Here is a 22,312-nt window from a genome sequence, read left to right as displayed (position 1 = left end):
GGGGTCATTGTCCTGTTGAAAAGTGAATGATGGTCCAACTAAATGCAAACCGGATGGAATAGCACGCCGCTGCAAGATGCTGTGGTAGCCATGCTGGTTCAGTATGCCTTCTATTTTGAATAAATCCCCAACAGTGTCACCAGCAAAGCCCCCCCCACACCATCACACCTCCTCCTCCATGCTTCACGGTGGGAACCAGGCATGTAGAGCCCATCCATCCGTTCACCTTTTCTACAGAGACACAGTGGTTGGATCCAAAGATCTCAAATTTGGACTCATCAGACCAAAGCACAGATTTCCACTGGTCTAATGTCCATTCCTTGTGTTCTTTAGCCCAAACAAGTCTCTTCTGCTTGTTGCCTGTCCTTAGCAGTGGTTTCCTAGCAGCTATTTTACCATGAAGGCTGCTGCACAAAGTCTCCTATTAACAGTTGTTCTAGAGATGTGTCTGCTGCTAGAACTCTGTGTGGCATTGACCTGGTCTCTAATCTGAGCTGCTGTTAACCTACGATTTCTGAGGCTGGTGACTTGGATAAACTTATCCTCCGCAGCAGAGGTGACTCTTAGTCTTCCTTTCCTAGGGCGGTCCTCGTGTGCGCCAGTTTCTTTGTAGCCTTTGATGGTTTTTGCCACTGCACTTGGGGACACTTTCAAAGTTTTCCCAATTTTTTGGACTGACTGACCTTCATTTCTTAAAGTAATGATGACCACTCATTTTTCTTTACTTAGAAATTGTATTATGGCAAGAAAAAAGCAGCTGTCTATTCAGTAGGACTATCAGCTGTGTATCCTCCAGACTTCTGCACAACACAACTGATGGTCCCAACCCCATTTATAAGGCAAGAAATCCCACCCTGTGAAGTGAAAACCATTTCCGGTGACTACCTCTTGAAGCTCATCAAGAGAATGCCAAGAGTGTGCAAAGCAGTAATCAAAGCAAAAGGTGGCTACTTTGAAGAACCTACAATTTTCACAGTTAAGAAAATAAAGAAAACTCTTTGAATGAGAAGGTGTGTCCAAACCTTTGGTCTGTGCTATAGATATATAATTTTATATATATATATATATATATATATATATATATACACACACACATACATACTGTATATACGGTATATACTGTATATATATGATATATTGCGCTGTTGTTACAGGGTTAGAGGCAGATGCCGGTTATGTATTACAGCCGGCATCTGCCCTGTATGGTGCACATACAGATACACCCTGACTGTGAGGTACATATAAGTCAGGGTCTGTGAAAAGGTTAAAAACAGATCCAAGATCAGACCCCCTAAACTAGTACACACCACAGAAGACGAAACCCCAGAGCGGACATGCTGACACTCATTGACTATAGGATGTGTGGAGTGAACGTGACTGCAGGAACAAGCAGAGTTGAGTGTATATTAATCGGGGCACCAGGAATTGGAGCTCACATTTGGGGTACACGGAGCTCCTTCCCTCCCACAGCACTGGATATTTAGTAAAGATACTGGTTTCTTGGTGTAATGTGTTACATCCATAGCGTCATTATGAGTGGTAATATCTAGAAATGTCCATAGAAAACACTGATGCTTCGAGTGCTATGTTAATAACTCCTCCGCCGGCATTATCTAGAACAATAGGCAGAGGTAATGTTCCGTACCGCAGGACAGCGGCCGGCACTAAACCACACCATATAGCAATATCATTGTTATTAGAAATACTATAACGGCACTTGTGCTGCGAACACAATGATAACTGTGCTCGACCCAGCGGGGACCAAGCAGGCGACGTCCACACATCATACACAGCGGACTGTAATGTGGGGCCACAAAAAACCACCAGGGACCAAGGAGGCAACGTCCACACATCATACACAGCGGACTGTAATATGGGGCCACAAAAAACCACCAGGGACCAAGGAGGCAACGTCCACACATCATACACAGCGGACTGTAATGTGGGGCCACAAAAAAACACCAGGGACCAAGGAGGCGACGTCCACCCATCATACACAGCGGACTGTAATATGGGGCCACAAAAAACCACCAGGGACCAAGGAGGCGACGTCCACACATCATACACAGCGGACTGTAATATGGGGCCACAAAAAACCACCAGGGACCAAGGAGGCGACGTCCACACATCATACACAGCGGACTGTAATATGGGGCCACAAAAAACCATCAGGGACAAAGGAGGCGACGTCCACACATCATACACAGCGGCCTGTAATATGGGGCCACAAAAAACCATCAGGGACAAAGGAGGCGACGTCCACACATCATACACAGCGGACTGTAATATGGGGCCACAAAAAACCATCAGGGACAAAGGAGGCGACGTCCACACATCATACACAGCGGACTGTAATATGGGGCCACAAAAAAACACCAGGGACCAAGGAGACGACGTCCACACATCATACAGAGCGGACTGTAATATGGGGCCACAAAAAACCACCAGGGACCAAGGAGGTGACGTCCACACATCATACACAGCGGACTGTAATATGGGGCCACGTACGTCCACCAGGGATGAAGGAGGCGACGTCCACACATCATACAGAGTGGTAGTGGTCAATCCACTGTAATATGGTGCCACGTAACATTCAATGTCACTGTGAAATATAGAAAGTAGGGAGTCTGCAGACTTCACATCTAATCGGTGCTGGGGCTAATTTGTGTGCCGGATCCTCTTACAACCTCTCCCAAATCCTACTCTGAAAACCCCACTCCTAATAGAGATGAGCGATCACGATCACCAGAGATCGAAAAAAGTTAAAATCGTACGATCTTTGGCTGGATCGGACATCCGATCATTTTCCGCAAAAGTCGGTAATCTTGCCAAGGATCAGTAAATGTTCGGATGGCAAAAATGGTTATCGAGCCCCCAGCCTAAAAATAGCAGCCTGCATTATATGAGATAATCCCAGCACTTTGGTCTTCCCGATTGCCTTGTTGCGGTGGCAATCGAGGTGATAAGGGGTTTAATAACAGCTCACAGCTGCCACTAAGCCATAGATTAGTAATGGAAGGCATATATGAGAAACACCCCCCCCATTACTAATCTGTAAGTGAAAAGAAATAAACACAAAAACCGAAGAAATCCTTTATTTCAAATAAAATAAGAAAAAAGCCCACCCTCTTTTACCACTTTATTAACTCCCAAAATACCCAGGTCCGACGTAATCCACACGACGTCCCACGATGATTCCAGCTCTGCTACATTACTGAAGTAGCGGACATATTTTAGTGCCGCACACTGTAACTTCAGGCAGAGACTTTGCCACAGCGATGAGTGGTGACGTCACTCAGGTTATTTGCGGTCACAGCTGGTAGTTCCCATGGCCCTTCACCTGTGACCGCAAATAACCTGATCTCAGGGAACCTCAATGAACTCTCACAGAGTTCACAGACCTGCATTTCCTGGCAGAATACTGCAGGGTTTTTTGCCAAGAGATGCAGATTTGGTGCTGAAGATTTTACACCATGTCCCTGCACCCAATCTACACCTCCTGGCAAAAAAAAATGCATCATACCACATCATACTGCACGTTATAGTGATGCGTTTTTTTTGCAAGGAGGTGTGGATTGGGTGTAGGAATATGGTAAACTATGGTAAGGTGTAAATGTGTCGCCCTGGGCAAGCCAGGGGACACAGGTCACACACCACCACACTCCACATCCCAGGTAGGCACACCTAAGCTGAACCACAAATCCTTGTTGCCTTCCTCCAGAGGCTGATGATTCACACCAGGGGGTGGGCCAGGCGGTTGGCTCCGCCCACCAAGGAGATCACAGCTCTGGAGGCAGGAAGTACCAGGCAGTCTAGTCAGGGAGGAGGAAGTAGAAGGAGTGGAGGAGTAGCCCGGAGGGGGCTAGAGTAAACAACTAAGTAAAGTAAAGAAAGAGAAGTGGTAAAGGAGGAAAGCAAGTGAGGTGACAAGAAGGAGAGAGAAGCCTGAAGGTCCAGCTTTGTGTAGGGCCAGAACAGCAAGGTCAGCGACGGCGGTGACTGTCCGGAGGGGGACCGTTTGGAAGTTCCTGGAAGGACCCCGTTGGCTGTGTGCCCGGTGATCTGGAGCAGTGTTCCGAAGGACAGTCAGCACCAGGGCAGGGGCCTCTCGGACCCCGGCAAGGCTAGGAGTCGCCAAATTTGCCGAATCCGTCAGTGAAGGGGACGTAGATTCCCCCAACAACCAAGTCCCGATTGAAGGCAACAGCCCAACCCGTACAACAGAGGCACCACCACCGCCAGGGCACCAGTCTCTGAGGGCCAGCGCCTGCGGGCAAAGTGTAGTGCTCCTCCGGCCCAGCTTGAAGCCGGGGAGCGGGTTACCGGTGGGGACCCATCGCAACCAACCGTACATACAGGTGCAAGGAAGAGGGACATCACCGTCACCTACCGGGAAAGCAAAGCAGCCGTCTGTGGGATCGTCCTACCAGCCGTTTGGTTTACCGTACAAACTGTGTCCGTGTCTCAGGCTGAGTGAGTACCACCGTGCCGCAAGGCACAGCGCTGCCCCCGCGTCCCTGCGCACACCAGGCCCTGCACCTCACAAGCCATCACCGGGCCCCGGGATCACCAACCCCTACCCACGGAGGGGCAACACAACACCTAGCTGCTCCCCTTCACCATCCCCGGGATCCCCGCATCGAGCAGCGGTGGTGCTACACATCACCACAACCGTGGGTGGCGTCACGGACATTATCCCAACACCCCAAAACCCCCCTTTCACTCACGGGCGAGGAGCGCCGCTCGAGAAAAACCCCCGGGATCCGGCCTACGGCTCGAGCCACCACTGAGCAGCCGGACCCGAGCAGAAGGGGTGAGCGCGGTGTGCTGACACCCTCCTCCCCGCCCGTGACATAAACATTTCAGCACCAAATCTGCATCTTTTGGCAAATAAGCTGCAGTTTTCCGCCAGGATTTGCAGATCTGTGAACCGAGGTCCCCTGAGGTCAGGTTACTTGCGGTCACAGGTGGAGGGCTATGGGAACCTCCAGCTGTGACCACAACTAACCTGAGTGATGTCACCGCAGATTGCTAAGGCTCCGCGCGCTATTAGTTCGGATATAGCAGAGCTGGAATTGTCGTGGGACTTTGTGTGGATTACGTCAGACCTGGGTGTTTTGGGGGTTAATAAATTGGTGATAGAGGGAGTTTTGTTTTTTTTTCTTTTTTAAATAAAGGACTTTTCTGTGTGTTTGTGTTTAATTTTTTTTACTTAAAGGATTAGTGGTGGGAAGGCCTCATAGATGCCTCCCATTTTCTAGGGCTTGGTAGCAGCTGTGAGTTGTCATTAACCCCTTATTACCCCGATTGCCACGGCACCAGGGCAATTGGGAAAAGTTGGCTAAAATGCTGTAGCTGTCACATATAATGAATTCGGCAATTCCAGGCAGCTGCAGACTGCTATTTTTAGGCTGTGGGGGAGCAATAAGCTAGGTCTTCCCACCCTGAGAATACCAGCCCCCAAATGTCTGGCTGTATCACGGCTTGGTATAGAAAATTGGGGGGACCGCATGCTGATATTTTTAATTATTTATTTAAATAATTAAAACAAAAAAAGCTGCATGGGGTTCCTCTTATTTCGATGCACAGTCAGGATAAAGCACACGGCTGGGGGCTTCAGCCTGTAACTGTAGGTTTTATCTGTGTTGGGTATCATAATATAAGGGGACTGTATGCCAATTGTTTTATTTATTTATCACCAGTGTAAGGACATAGACAGAATATGTGATTACAACCAATCACAGACACTGTCTCAGAGGGTGGGGCATCGTCCAACGGCAGCCAATCAGAGACAACAGTGGAAGGGGAAAGCAGCGAATATGGATGAGGGATAATTATTGGACCCGGAAGTAGCGCTGCAGCCACGGGGAGATTCAGTAACGACCCATGACGTACTGGGTACGTCATGGATCGTGTGCCGGTAAGCCCTGCCCCCTGCTGCCGGCAGGCGGCGGCGAGACGCGCACATATGAGCTGTTATCAACAGCTGACATGTGTGCCTGCTAGCCGCGGGTGGAATCGCTTCCACCCGCGGCCAATAACCCCTTACATTTCGCTGCCAAAGTCTTGGCAGCGATATGTATATGGGCGCCGCCATGACAGTGACTTACCCCGCCCCCACCGGAAGTCACGTGACATGATCACGTGACTTTCGGCGGTTGCCATGGTAGCACAGGGTCATGTGATGACGCGTGTAGCTAACATGACTCACTTCCTCTCAATGCCGGAATACAGCCGGCATTGAAAGTGAAGCAGCAAATCTGCAGTTCTCAGCCCTGTAGCTGAGATCTGCAGATAGTGCAGAGAGATCAGATTGCTGATCGCAATAGCCCCCTAGGGGGACTAGTAAAATAAAAAAAAAAAGTAAAAAAAAAAGTTTTAAAAAATTAAAAAAAAATAAAAAAAACCTAAAAGTTCAAATCACCCCCCTTTCACCCCATTGAAAATTAAAGGGTTAAAAAAATAAAAAATACACACATATTTGGTATCGCCACGTTCAGAAATGCCCGATCTATCAAAATATAAAATCAATGAATCTGATCAGTAAACGGCGTAGCGGCAAAAAAATTCCAAACGCCAAAATTACGTTTTTTGGTCGCCGCAAATTTTGTGCAAAATGCAATAACAGGCGATCAAAACGTAGCATGTGCGCAAAAATAGTACTGTTAAGAACGTCAGGTCGAGACGCAAAAAATAAGCCATCACTGAGCCTCAGATCCTGAAAAATGAGAACGCTACGGGTTTTGGAAAATGGCGCAAAACGTGCGCCACGTTTTTTGGACAAGCTTGTGAATTTTTTTTTAACCCCTTAGATACAAGTAAACCTATACATGTTTGGTGTCTACAAACTCGCACCGACCTGAGGCATCACATAGATACCTCAGTTTTACCATATAGTGAACACGGTGAATAAAATATCCCAAAAACTATTGTGCAATCCCACTTTCTTTGCATTTTTTCCGCACTTGGAATTTTTTTGCCGTTTTCCAGTACACCATATGGTAAAACTTATAGTTTCATTTAAAAATACAACTCGTCCCGCAAAAAACAAGCCCTCATATGGCAAGATTGACAGAATAATAAAAAAGTTACGCCTCTCGGAAGAAGGGGAGCAAAAAACAAAAAAACGCAAAAACGGAAAGTGCCCGGGGGCTGAAGGGGTTAACTCTTTTAGTTTCTTTCTTTTTCAGCCCCCCCCTACACCATTTTACAACACATCACTTTTGCCTCTCATTGAATTTAATGGATTCAGCTCGGATTGCCGATCGGATTGGCTAGGATTGATGATCCGATCGGTGGGATCGGTGATCCTGAACTGATCCGATCTCTAATCTCTACCACCATACCATTGCCTTCTGTTCTACAACTTACCTAAGACTAACATCCTCTATAATCCGTATCGGCCACTTCTGTCTTCATTCAGCTTTATTTGACTGTCCCTATTTATTATAATGATGGCTACACCTTATATGATAAATACATTTTACATACGGTGTTCCACTTATGGTATTTCCATATAAATCGTAAGCTTTCAGCCAGGAACTCCACTCCTGTAACTGCTGAGCTATGTGTTACTATGTGCTCATTTCTATTGTCTGTACTTCTCCCCGCTTAGTTGTAAAGTTCTGCGGAATACGTTGGTGCTATAAAAATAAAATTACTATTATTATGCCTCGTTATAGTTTATGTCAATACGCTGAGGAGCAAAAGGGTAACAATGTTTTGCACTTTTGACTTTCAGTCCCCATATCTCGTCATCCTCTACAGCTTTGATCGTGAGACGACCTTCATTTTATAGACAATCATCTTGGCTATCTCATACATAAATGTGACTTGCAGCTATTTAGTATATGATTTTTTTATGCAGATTCTTGTCATGTCACTACATTGTTACTGTTTTTTTCTTGTTCTTCCCGTATACTACAAATTACAACCTGTTCTCTCATTCCCTAATAGCTCAGTGTGTTATTAGGTTGATTCCCAAGTGAAAGTCACTGGTTGTAATTGAGGATCCGCCATGAACAAGATTTCCCAAGAAGAGAGACATAACCTCATCCGGCTCATCAATAGAGGTCTCTCGGCCAAGAACATTGCCAAATTGCATCATGTGAGGCCATGACAGGTGGAAGAATAAGAAATTAAGTCCGTCCATCCATTCAAAAGCCGAGAAGTGACGTCCAGACAAAACAGCGGAGTCCAAAAGTCGCTCATCACAAGGTCTATCAATTCTGGTGACACCCGGCAGTGGAGGCGGCTCATCTGCTCCATAATAGTGAGATCACAGACGTCCATGCAAGCACCGAGCGACGCACGTTACACAAGTCTGGAATGGTGGCCCAAAAAAAGGTGAAGAAGCCGCAACTTCAATGTCATCATAAGAAGTGTCAGCTGAAGATTACAAAGAAAGACGAAAAGTGGAAGATTGGAAAGGGGGCATTTGGAGTGATGAGACGGAAGTCAATAGATGGCTCTGATGGGGAAAATGGGTCTGGAAGCAACAAGGGAAAAAGGGGAGAACGGATTGAGAAACTGACAGAACTGTCAAGTTTGATGGAGGAAGCCTGACGATGGGGGAGGGGGGGCTTACAGCCAAAGGCACTGGATATACCAAACCAGGATGGATGGTGGTCCCAATGCTGAGCTATATGTGAAGATCCTACAAGACGAGTTACTTCATACACTCGAGTACTATGGGTGTGAAAAGGCCGACATAGTGTTCCAGCAGGACAACGACCCGAAGCATACGGCGAGATTGGAGGAGAGATGGGTCAATGACAATGAAGTAGAGGAGCTGGATTGTCCCCACAGTCCCCAGACCTCAACCCAATACAACATTTGTGTACACATCCTCAAGAGAGCGACCAGTATGCACCAACACTGGGAACGTGGAGAAGAGACCTGACCAGTGACCAGTATGCACCAACACTGAGAATGTGAAGAAGAGACCTGACCAGTATACACCAACACTGGGAACGCGGAGAAGAGACCTGACCAGTATACACCAACACTGGGAACGCGGAGAAGAGACCTGACCAGTATACACCAACACTGGGAACATGGAGAAGAGACCTGACCAGTATACACCAACACTGGGAACGTGGAGAAGAGACCTGACCAGTATACACCAACACTGGGAACGCGGAGAAGAGACCTGACCAGTATACACCAACACTGGGAACGTGGAGAAGAGACATGACCAGTATACACCAACACTGGGAACATGAAGAAGAGACCTGACCAGTGACCAGTATGCACCAACACTGGGAACGTGGAGAAGAGACCTGACCAGTGACCAGTATGCACCAACACTGAGAATGTGAAGAAGAGACCTGACCAGTATACACCAACACTGGGAACATAGAGAAGAGACCTGACCAGTATACACCAACACTGGGAACGTGGAGAAGAGACATGACCAGCATACACCAACACTGGGAACATGAAGAAGAGACCTGACCAGTGACCAGTATGCACCAACACTGGGAACGTGGAGAAGAGACCTGACCAGTGACCAGTATGCACCAACACTGAGAATGTGAAGAAGAGACCTGACCAGTATACACCAACACTGGGAACGTGGAGAAGAGACCTGACCAGTATACACCAACACTGGGAACATGGAGAAGAGACCTGACCAGTATACACCAACACTGGGAACATGGAGAAGAGACCTGACCAGTATACACCAACACTGGGAACGTGGAGAAGAGACCTGACCAGTATACACCAACACTGGGAATGTGGAGAAGAGACCTGACCAGTATGCACCAACACTGAGAATGTGAAGAAGAGACCTGACCAGTATGCACCAACACTGAGAATGTGAAGAAGAGACCTGACCAGTATACACCAACACTGAGAATGTGAAGAAGAGACCTGACCAGTATACACCAACACTGGGAATGTGGAGACGAGACCTGACCAGTATACACCAACACTGGGAACGTGGAGAAGAGACCTGACCAGTATACACCAACACTGGGAATGTGGAGACGAGACCTGACCATTATACATCAACACTGGGAACATGGAGAAGAGACCTGACCAATATACACCAACACTGGGAACGTGGAGAAGAGACCTGACCAGTATACACCAACACTGGGAACATGGAGAAGAGACCTGACCAATATACACCAACACTGGGAACGTGGAGAAGAGACCTGACCAGTATACACCAACACTGGGAACGTGGAGAAGAGACCTGACCAGTATACACCAACACTGGGAACATGGAGAAGAGACCTGACCAGTATACACCAACACTGGGAACGTGGAGAAGCGACCTGACCAGTATACACCAACACTGGGAACATGGAGAAGAGACCTGACCAGTATACACCAACACTGGGAACGTGGAGAAGAGACCTGACCAGTATACACCAACACTGGGAACATGGAGAAGAGACCTGACCAGTATACACCAACACTGGGAACGTGGAGAAGAGACCTGACCAGTATACACCAACACTGGGAACGTGGAGAAGAGACCTGATCAGTATACACCAACACTGGGAATGTGGAGAAGAGACCTGACCAGTATACACCAACACTGGGAACGTGGAGAAGAGACCTGACCAGTACACACCAACACTGGGAACGTGTAGAAGAGACCTGACCAGTATACACCAACACTGGGAACATGGAAAAGAGACCTGACCAGTATACACCAACACTGGGAACATAGAGAAGAGACCTGACCAGTATACACCAACACTGGGAACGTAGAGAAGAGACCTGACCAGCATACACCAACACTGGGAACGTAGAGAAGAGACCTGACCAGCATACACCAACACTGGGAACATGGAGAAGAGACCTGACCAGTATACACCAACACTGGGAACATGGAGAAGAGACCTGACCAGTATACACCAACACTGGGAACATGGAGAAGAGACCTGACCAGTATACACCAACACTGGGAACATAGAGAAGAGACCTGACCAGTATACACCAACACTGGGAACATGAAGAAGAGACCTGACCAGTATACACCAACACTGGGAATGTGGAGAAGAGACCTGACCAGTATACACTAACACTGGGAACGTGGAGAAGAGACCTGACCAGTATACACCAACACTGGGAACGTAGAGAAGAGACCTGACCAGTATACACCAACACTGGGAACATGAAGAAGAGCCCTGACCAGTATACACCAACACTGGGAATGTGGAGAAGAGACCTGACCAGTATACACCAACACTGGAAACATGGAGAAGAGACCTGACCAATATACACCAACACTGGGAACGTGGAGAAGAGACCTGACCAGTATACACCAACACTGGGAACATGGAGAAGAGACCTGACCAGTATACATCAACACTGGGAACATGGAGAAGAGACCTGACCAGTATACACCAACACTGGGAACATGAAGAAGAGACCTGACCAGTATACACCAACACTGGGAATGTGGAGAAGAGACCTGACCAGTATACACTAACACTGGGAACGTGGAGAAGAGACCTGACCAGTATACACCAACACTGGGAACGTAGAGAAGAGACCTGACCAGTATACACCAACACTGGGAACATGAAGAAGAGACCTGACCAGTATACACCAACACTGGGAATGTGGAGAAGAGACCTGACCAGTATACACCAACACTGGAAACATGGAGAAGAGACCTGACCAATATACACCAACACTGGGAACGTGGAGAAGAGACCTGACCAGTATACACCAACACTGGGAACATGGAGAAGAGACCTGACCAGTATACACCAACACTGGGAACGTTGAGAAGAGACCTGACCAGTATACACCAACACTGGGAACGTGGAGAAGAGACCTGATCAGTATACACCAACACTGGGAATGTGGAGAAGAGACCTGACCAGTATACACCAACACTGGGAACGTGGAGAAGAGACCTGACCAGTACACACCAACACTGGGAACATGGAGAAGAGACCTGACCAGTATACACCAACACTGGGAACGTGTAGAAGAGACCTGACCAGTATACACCAACACTGGGAACATGGAAAAGAGACCTGACCAGTATACACCAACACTGGGAACATAGAGAAGAGACCTGACCAGTATACACCAACACTGGGAACGTAGAGAAGAGACCTGACCAGCATACACCAACACTGGGAACGTAGAGAAGAGACCTGACCAGCATACACCAACACTGGGAACATGGAGAAGAGACCTGACCAGTATACACCAACACTGGGAACATGGAGAAGAGACCTGACCAGTATACACCAACACTGGGAATGTGGAGACGAGACCTGACCAGTATACATCAACACTGGGAACATGGAGAAGAGACCTGACCAGTATACACCAACACTGGGAACATGGAGAAGAGACCTGACCAATATACACCAACACTGGGAACGTGGAGAAGAGACCTGACCAGTATACACCAACACTGGGAACATGGAGAAGAGACCTGACCAGTATACACCAACACTGGGAACATGGAGAAGAGACCTGACCAGTATACACCAACACTGGGAACATGGAGAAGAGACCTGACCAGTATACACCAACACTGGGAACATGGAGAAGAGACCTGACCAGTATACACCAACACTGGGAACGTGGAGAAGAGACCTGACCAGTATACACCAACACTGGGAACGTGGAGAAGAGACCTGACCAGTATACACCAACACTGGGAATGTGGAGAAGACACCTGACCAGTATACACCAACACTGGGAACGTGGAGAAGAGATCTGACCAGTATACACCAACACTGGGAACATGGAGAAGAGACCTGACCAGTATACACCAACACTGGGAATGTGGAGAAGAGACCTGACCAGTATATACCAACACTGGGAACGTGGAGAAGAGACCTGACCAGTATACACCAACACTGGGAACGTGGAGAAGAGACCTGACCAGTATACACCAACACTGGGAACGTGTAGAAGAGACCTGACCAGTATACACCAACACTGGGAACATGGAGAAGAGACCTGACCAGTATACACCAACACTGGGAACGTGTAGAAGAGACCTGACCAGTATACACCAACATTGGGAACGTGGAGAAGAGACCTGACCAGTATACACCAACACTGGGAACATGGAGAAGAGACCTGACCAGTATACACCAACACTGGGAACGTGGAGAAGAGACCTGACCAGTATACACCAACACTGGGAACGTGTAGAAGAGACCTGACCAGTATACACCAACACTGGGAATGTGGAGAAGAGACCTGACCAGTATACACCAACACTGGGAACATGGAGAAGAGACCTGACCAGTATACACCAACACTGGGAACGTGGAGAAGAGACCTGACCAGTATAAACCAACACTGGGAACGTGGAGAAGAGACCTGACCAGTATACACCAACACTGGGAACGTGGAGAAGAGACCTGACCAGTATACACCAACACTGGGAATGTGGAGAAGAGACCTGACCAGTATACACCAACACTGGGAACGTGGAGAAGAGACCTGACCAGTATACACCAACACTGGGAACGTGGAGAAGAGACCTGACCAGTATACACCAACACTGGGAACATGGAGAAGAGACCTGACCAGTATACACCAACACTGGGAACATGGAGAAGAGACCTGACCAGTATACACCAACACTGGGAACGTGTAGAAGAGACCTGACCAGTATACACCAACATTGGGAACGTGGAGAAGAGACCTGACCAGTATACACCAACACTGGGAACATGGAGAAGAGACCTGACCAGTATACACCAACACTGGGAACGTGGAGAAGAGACCTGACCAGTATACACCAACACTGGGAACGTGTAGAAGAGACCTGACCAGTATACACCAACACTGGGAATGTGGAGAAGAGACCTGACCAGTATACACCAACACTGGGAACATGGAGAAGAGACCTGACCAGTATACACCAACACTGGGAACGTGGAGAAGAAACCTGACCAGTATACACCAACACTGGGAACATGGAGAAGAGACCTGACCAGTATAAACCAACACTGGGAACGTGGAGAAGAGACCTGACCAGTATAAACCAACACTGGGAACGTGGAGGAGAGACCTGACCAGTATACACCAACACTGGGAACGTGGAGAAGAGACCTGACCAGTATACACCAACACTGGGAATGTGGAGAAGAGACCTGACCAGTATACACCGACACTGGGAACATGGAGAAGAGACCTGACCAGTATACACCAACATTGGGAACGTGGAGAAGAGACCTGACCAGTATACACCAACACTGGGAACATGGAGAAGAGACCTGACCAGTATACACCAACACTGGGAACGTGGAGAAGAGACCTGACCAGTATACACCAACACTGGGAACGTGTAGAAGAGACCTGACCAGTATACACCAACACTGGGAATGTGGAGAAGAGACCTGACCAGTATACACCAACACTGGGAACATGGAGAAGAGACCTGACCAGTATACACCAACACTGGGAACGTGGAGAAGAAACCTGACCAGTATACACCAACACTGGGAACATGGAGAAGAGACCTGACCAGTATAAACCAACACTGGGAACGTGGAGAAGAGACCTGACCAGTATAAACCAACACTGGGAACGTGGAGGAGAGACCTGACCAGTATACACCAACACTGGGAACGTGGAGAAGAGACCTGACCAGTATACACCAACACTGGGAATGTGGAGAAGAGACCTGACCAGTATACACCAACACTGGGAATGTGGAGAAGAGACCTGACCAGTATACACCAACACTGGGAACGTGGAGGAGAGACCTGACCAGTATACACCAACACTGGGAATGTGGAGAAGAGACCTGACCAGTATACACTAACACTGGGAATGTGGAGAAGAGACCTGGGAGCAGATTTCGGTGGAGACTTGCTTGATTCTGATCGAGGGCCAGAAGGATTCGGGCAGTGTTAAAAACCAAAGGTGAATTTACAAAATATTAAAATCTTTATTTTTTAGGCGAAAAACAGTAACAATGCAAGGACATGACGATAATCTGCATAACTAATCATACGCTAAATAGCTGCAAGCGAAATTTATGTAAGAGATAGCCAAGTTGATTGTCTATAAAATGAAGGTCGTCTCACGCTCAGAGCTGTAGAGGATGGAGAGACATGGGGCCTGAAAGTCAAAAGTGCAAAACATCATTACCCTTTTGCTCATCAGTATATGTGCTCTCCAAGTTTCTTCATATGTCCTTGTACAGAGTCCATCATATGCCCCTTATACACAGTACGGTCTATTGCCCCACGTGTACGTGTCTCCACTACCTGTTTTATTCTCTCATATATGAATGTCAGTATGTGATGATGGCCACTGCTGGATGAACTAATTATGCCTCATCTAAGGTAACTTGCTAGAGGGAACCTGGAAGGGCAGCTAAGGTAACTTGCTAGAGGGAACCTGGAAGGACATCTAAGGTAACTTGCTAGAGGGAGCCTGGAGGGTCACATTGATGTTCCCAATAGATCCATAGTTGCCCTCCATTAATCTAATGGCTGAAGAGATCACATTGGAAAAAATGTAATTTTTAATGGTGTGTTATCTATTTTGAGACCATTGACTGCTCATTTTCCTTTCCCATGGTTCTTTATATTTGGAGACGGGTCCAGGGTGTGCAACATTCCTGGAAACTCCCATCCGTAAATGCCAATCCTGGTTACAAAATTGGCACCAAACCTCATTGCCCGTGCACAGGAACCATCCAGGTTCCTATCTTTTATGTTTCTACCACTGATATATTAAAGGGAAATTCTGCCCCTACTGGAACAAGTTTGTAGGTAGAGATGAGAATGTTATAATACAAAGAGGTTGTGCTTAGTTAGAAAAATGGCGGGCCTTTAAAAAATGTTTTAAATAGAAATTAGCGCTACTCTTGTGGCTGTGTTTAGTTCTACAGCTCAGCCTCATTTACCCGGAAATGAGAAGTGGTTAACAGCCCAGATTGGTGCATGGACCTAAGCGGACCCTTTATCTAATCCTGCTCTCAGCTGAGAAGTGAATGCAATTGTACCTAGTCTGGACAATATAACTGTGATGACCGTCACTAGGTGGCGCTAGACTCTACTTGCATGGAGAGGTAGTCAGACAGGCTGAGGAGGATATGACAGTACACAGGGGGGCAGACAGAGACGAGGTCAGGATACAAGCCAAAAGTCAGCGTTCCAGGAGAGTACATACAAAATACAGGGAGCAGGCGAGGACGTTGTCAGGAGGAAAGCCGAGGTCAGAAGCCGGGAAGTCACAACCGAAATAGGGGAGGACTAGGAGAGATGGGTCAACAACAGTCCGGAGTCGAGAAGCCAAGATCTGAACACTGAGCACCATGGGAGTCAACAGCACAACTAAAACCAGGAAGTACAACTGGCGGTGTCCTGAGCAAACACGCTCCCTTATGAAGTAGAGAAATCACCGGGAATGAGAAGCATCTGCGTAAGCACCTCCCAGAACAGCGTGAAAGCCAGTGCTGTGAAACAACCAGCAGAGCATTCATCCTACAAATGTACAAACGCTCTGCACCATAACCAACACATACCGGCACCGCAGGAGAGCATAGCAGCACAATACAGAATGTTTTGCACATAGGAATCGTGACTGTAACTAGATACATTGTATCCACTTCTCAGATTAGAGAGCAACAGGTTGTGGATCACTGATCCTTACATTACTAGTAGTCATGAAGGCGTTTACTTACCCCCTGGGCAGGGGGCTGCAATGGTCCTGCAGTGGCCGTCTTCTGGTCAGAGACTGCTGGTGAGATACCAACTTTGATTCTCTCCACCATCTGTTCGCTCTCCATAGTCTTAGCCGATTTTACGTCTTCTCCTTCAGTGGTTTGGTCATTTTTGCCACTAATTTCTAGTTCTTTATCAATAGCTTTGGTAGAGTCATCTTCATGGTGGCCACCCATAGTTTCCACAGGGTTGATGGCTTCACCTTCAATAATTCTGTTTGCGATTGCGTCTTCTTTGGAAGTATCTATTGACTGTATTGAGTGGAAATCCAGGGAGACGTTGGATTGACTATCATTTGTGCCAGTCATTTCTTGGCTTTGGATTTTGGGTTCTGGGGCACCTTCATCAGTAGATGTTGGATCTGTTTTATTAACTAGATCAATGGCTTTTAGATTCAGATTAAGAATTGGTTCACATTCGATCTCAAGCTTCGATAAACCAAAATTTCCTTCTAAGGAATCTCCCTGAGGGGTAGTCTTCTCGTCCCCATGACTAGATATATTGATGTTGGTTTCTTGCAAGACTTCTAGACTTGTGGTGTCTTCCACCTGTTTTTCCTCTGTGGATGTGTTCTTGGTCAGCAAAAGTGATTTTTCTTCTTGAGGAGTCTCCTCATTCAATATCACTGGAGACTCTTCCACCTGTACTTCCGCCATGGATGTGTTCTTGGACTGAGGTGGTGATCTTGATTCTTCTTGAGATGACTCCTCATTCAATAACGTCGGAGAATCTTCAAACATTTTTTCTTCCATGGATGTGTTCTCTGTCAGCGGTAGTGATCCTCTTTCTTCTTCAGATGTCTTCATAGGAGAATCTTCTTCAGCGTTCTTGAAGGACAGGTCATAATGTTCCTCAGAAACAACCGCAAGGTTCTCTTGTTTGGTTGCCTTGTCTTCACCTAACCCATCGTCTTTTGGATGACCATCCTGAGGATGTGATGGTGTCAATGTTTCAGAAGATGAACTCAGACTTGTTCCACCCTCCGTAATTACAGCTTCCTGATGTGAACAGAAAGAGATCAGATAGAAGGGCTAACTTACTGTTATATACTATTTTACAACATCACACCAATTATACCTGCTTATGTTATTTGGAAGTAGAGTCACTGTTGATATAGCCCATCAGTATTGTGTAGGCCAAACCTGGGTAAAGTGCAACCCATGAGCCACATCTGGCTCTTTGGCTGTTCCAGTCCGGCCTATGGACTACAACAGCTGAAGAGCTGAAAACACTGGCAACGGGCTGCACCATACCCTCACCTGCCTGCCGCCCACCTCCCGATATGTCCGCTATCTGCAACCTCAGGATGCAGATGGTACTGAACACATTGGTGAAGGACAAAACGTTGGGTTCCTTCTTCCACCAACCAGTGACTGAGACAGCAGACGCAATGACATCACATCATCGTGTCTTCTATGTGGTGCATCAGTGCACCAGAGACCGGAGCAGAGCACTAGGGTGCCCTCTAATAACTCAACACACGGCCATTAATGTCTAAATTGATTTTAGATTTTGCATGTAACAGTGCTGGGAGAGCTGCTCCCACCCACACCAGCCTTTCAGTGCACATTTCCATTGAATTTGCTAATCACAGAAAGGGGCGGAATTGGACTACAACTCATGCTGCTGAGACCCACTAATGATAAAGATAAGAGGCTTAAGCTACTTAAACAGGTAAACAAAAAAAAAAAGACTGTGAGATAACAGACACAGGTCTCAAATCTCTGTTTTAACTCTTGCAGCATGCTGTCTTCAGGTTATCTTGCAAAAACCTGCTGACAGAGTCCCTTTTACTCTATGTTGTCCATGATCGGAGACAACCACTTCCTACTTTGTGACAGGATAGAACAATGCATGGGAAGAAGTCCAAATGTGGGCCGATCAAGTAATCCTCTCTGACAGTTGACTCTCTGTACATGTGTAGGTGGTGGTGACCCACTTAACCCTCAGGTCCCTGTGCAGAGCCTGGACATTTATGTGGATTATGGCAAAGCTCTGGTTCATAGGAAATATGGGTATGGGCTCCCTGGTCTTCTTGAGCTTCTATGCAATGGTGCTCGTCAGATCACACAACCCTTAGGGTGACTATACATACTAGATGAATGCCGGCTGAACCCACACACGCAGTGAGGAGTAGCCGGGCACCTAATGTGTATGGAAATGTCCAACTTTCTCCTGATGGCAGATGTCACGGGGACAAATGGTCAGGAAAGACAGCAGATCCTTTGTTCTCATGGGAAAGAAGCCACTGCTGGACACATCTGTTAGTGGCTTACACCTCTCTTCCCAATGAGAACATATGTACACTCGCACACTCTGAGTGTGCATATGTAGTGCGTGGGGGTGGGAGAAGTGGCTGTCAGGGGAACGTGCCGATTTAAGATACAGGGGGGAAAAAAGTATTTAGTGAGCCCCCAATTGTGCCAGTTCTCCGACTTACAAAGATGAGGTTGACCTGTAATTGACATCAGAGGTGACCACAACTATGAGAGACAAAATGAAAAAACAAATCCAGAAAATCACCGCGTCTGATTTGGAAGATTTTTTTTACAACTTATGGTGGAAAATAAGTATTTAGTCACCTAAAAACATACAAGATTTCTGGCTCTCACAGACCTGTAACTTCTTCTTTAAGAGGCTCCTCTGTCCTCCACTCATTACCTGTAGTAATGGCTCCTGGTTGACCTTGTTATCAGCATAAAAGACACCTGTCCACAACTTCAAACAGTCACACTCCAAAGTCCACTATGGTGAAGACCAAAGAGCTGTCGAAGGACACCAGAAATAAAATTGTAGCTGTGCATCAGGCTGGGAAGACTGAATCTGCAATAGGCAAGCAGCTTGGTGTGATGAAATCAACTGTGGGAGCAATAATAAAATTGAATACATACAAGATCACTAATAATCTCCCTCGGTCTGGGGCTCCATGCAAAATCTCACCCCATCCCATGGGGTCAAAATGATCACAAGAACGGTGAGGTAAAATCTCAGAGCCACATGGGGGGAACTAGTGAATGACCTGTATAGAGCTGGGACCACTGTAACAAAAACTACCATCAGTAACACACTACGCCAACAGGGACTCAGATCCTGCAGTGCACGTGTCCCCCTGCTGATGTCAATACATGTCTGGTCCTGTCTGAAGTTTGCTAGAGAGTATTTGGATTATCCAGAAGAGTATTGGGAGAATGTCATATGGTCTGATGAAACCAAAGTAGAACTGTTTGCTAGAACCACAACTCGTCATGTTTTGAGGAGACAGAATGCTGAGTTGCATCCAAAGAACACCATACCTACTGTGAAGCATGGGGGTGGCAACATCATGCTTTGGGGTTGTTCCTCTGCAAAGGGACCAGGACGACTGATCCGTGTACATGAAAGAATGAACGGGGCCATGTATAGTGATATTTTGAGTGCAAACCTCCTTCCATCAGCAAGGGTATTGAAGATGAAACATGGCTGGGTATTTCAGCATGATAATGATCACAAGCACACTGCCAGGGCAACAAAGGAGTGGCTTCATAAGAAGCATATAAAAAGGTCCTGGAGTGGCCTAGCCAGTCCCCAGATCTCAACCCCATAGAAAACCTTTGGAGGGAGTTGAAAGCCCGTGTTGCCCAGTGACAGGCCCAAAACATCACTGCTCTAGAGGAGATCTGCATGGAGGAATGGGCTAACATACCACCAACAGTGTGTGCCAACCTTGTGAAGACTTACAAAAAAGTCTAACCTCTGTCCTTGCCAACAAAGTATATATAACACAATATCAAGGTGAACTTTTGTTATTGACCAAATACTTATTTTCCACCATAATTTGCAAAAACAATCTTCCATATCAGGCGCGGTGATTTTCTGGATTTGTTTTCTCATTTTCCCTCTCATAGTTGCGGTCACCTCTGATGTCAATTACAGGCAAGTGGGGCATGATATCTGAACCTCACAGCAAGCGGTCATGTTCTATGCTCGTGTGGATTATGTAGGACCTGCAGGGGTGTTTTGGGGGTTAATAAAGTGATGAAAGAGGGTTTTTTTTGTCTTTTATACCAAATAAAGGCTTTTTTCGGTGTTTGTGTTTATTTCTTTTCACTTACAAATTAGTAATGGGTTGGGGTCTCATAGACGCATCCCAATACTAATCTAGGGCTTAGTGGCAGCAAATGCTGCCATTAACTCCTTAGTACCCTGACTGCCACCGCACCAGGGCAATCGGGAAGAGTTGGGAAAAGTGCTGGGATTGTCACATCTAATGGTTGTGACAATTCTGGGCAGCTGCAGGCTGCTATTTATAGGCTGGGGGGCTCCCAATAACCATGGGTCTCCCCAGCTTGAAAATACTATACCCCAGCTGTTGGGCTTTATCATGACTGGGTATCAAAATTGGGGGGAGACAGCATGCTGTTTACTTAAATCATTTATTTAAATAATTTAAATAAAAAATAAAAAAGCCCCATGCGGTTCCTCTTAGTTTGGTACACAGCCAAGATAACCGCACAGCTGCGGGCTGCAGCCTATAGCTATAAGCTTTATCTGTTCTGGTTGTCATAATATGGGGGCCCCACGAAAATGTATTTAATTTATTTTTACTGTATGCTATAGACCCGTGATTGGAAGCGTCAGACAGGCTGTTACACAGGCTGGGGACGCTGTCTGACTGCAACCAATCACAAACCCCGGTGGGCGGGGGAAGCAGTGAATATGCATGAGCCTAATGAGCGGCCACGGGAGCAGTTCTAGCTGCACCAGAGACTCGGTAAGTATAGCGCGCTTGATTATTTTTTTTTTATTATTTATTTTTACTTCATTCCCTGAGAATTCCGTCCCGGGCCCGGCACTCCGGTGCCCTTGAGCCTGTGGTGGTCGGACTTTACAGTCCGGTCCGCCCATCACTATTTTTCACAAAAATAATGCATCAAAGTTAAATTTGACAAAAATGCACCCAAAACACTCCAAAAACGCATCATTACAAGTGGAGTTTTTTTCATTTCCAGGCACTCTGGGACAAGGTGCAGTTTATGGGGCAGATTTGATATCTCAAAGGTGCAATTTTTTTGTGACAAGAAAACTGCAGCGTGTGCATGTAGCCCACATATGTCACATTCTGGCTGATTTTATTTGCCATCAAATGTGTACAGACAAGAGATGGGGGGGTCTCACACCAAGCAATCCAATTAAGCCATCTGGGAGGAAATGCCCTTTGGTCACTTAGCAGGGTGCTGGCTTATACCATCTGGGAGGAAATGCCCTTTGGTCACTTAGCAGGGTGCTGGCTTATACCATCTGGGAGGAAATGCCCTTTGGTCACTTAGCAGGGTGCTGGCTTATACCATCTGGGAGGAAATGCCCTTTGGTCACTTAGCAGGGTGCTGGCTTATGCCATCTGGGAGGAAATGCCCTTTGGTCACTTAGCAGGGTGCTGGCTTATACCATCTGGGAGGAAATGCCCTTTGGTCACCTAGCAGGGTGCTGGCTTATGCCATCTGGGAGGAAATGCCCTTTGGTCACTTAGCAGGGTGCTGGCTTATGCCATCTGGGAGGAAATGCCCTTTGGTCACTTAGCAGGGTGCTGGCTTATACCATCTGGGAGGAAATGCCCTTTGGTCACCTAGCAGGGTGCTGGCTTATGCCAT

At 47.0% G+C, this 22,312-nt stretch overlaps 1 protein-coding gene across 3 annotated transcripts in view; it reads right to left on the bottom strand.

Moving 5' to 3' along the window:
* The window catches only part of TEX55 (testis expressed 55), a 117,117-nt gene that overhangs the window by 46,461 nt on the left and 48,344 nt on the right, over nucleotides 1-22,312 (bottom strand). For all 3 annotated transcript variants that reach the window (XM_075332829.1, XM_075332830.1, XM_075332831.1), the window contains exon 3: nucleotides 16,646-17,683. In XM_075332829.1, the coding sequence (XP_075188944.1) occupies nucleotides 16,646-17,683 (1,038 nt within the window). The remainder of the gene's footprint in view (nucleotides 1-16,645; nucleotides 17,684-22,312) is intronic.

The sequence above is a fragment of the Anomaloglossus baeobatrachus genome, chromosome 2 (assembly GCF_048569485.1).
Source record: "Anomaloglossus baeobatrachus isolate aAnoBae1 chromosome 2, aAnoBae1.hap1, whole genome shotgun sequence".
NCBI lineage: Eukaryota > Metazoa > Chordata > Amphibia > Anura > Aromobatidae > Anomaloglossus > Anomaloglossus baeobatrachus.
The sequence above is the reverse complement of the archived record's forward strand: the minus strand, read 5'-3'. Positions and strand labels throughout refer to the sequence as shown.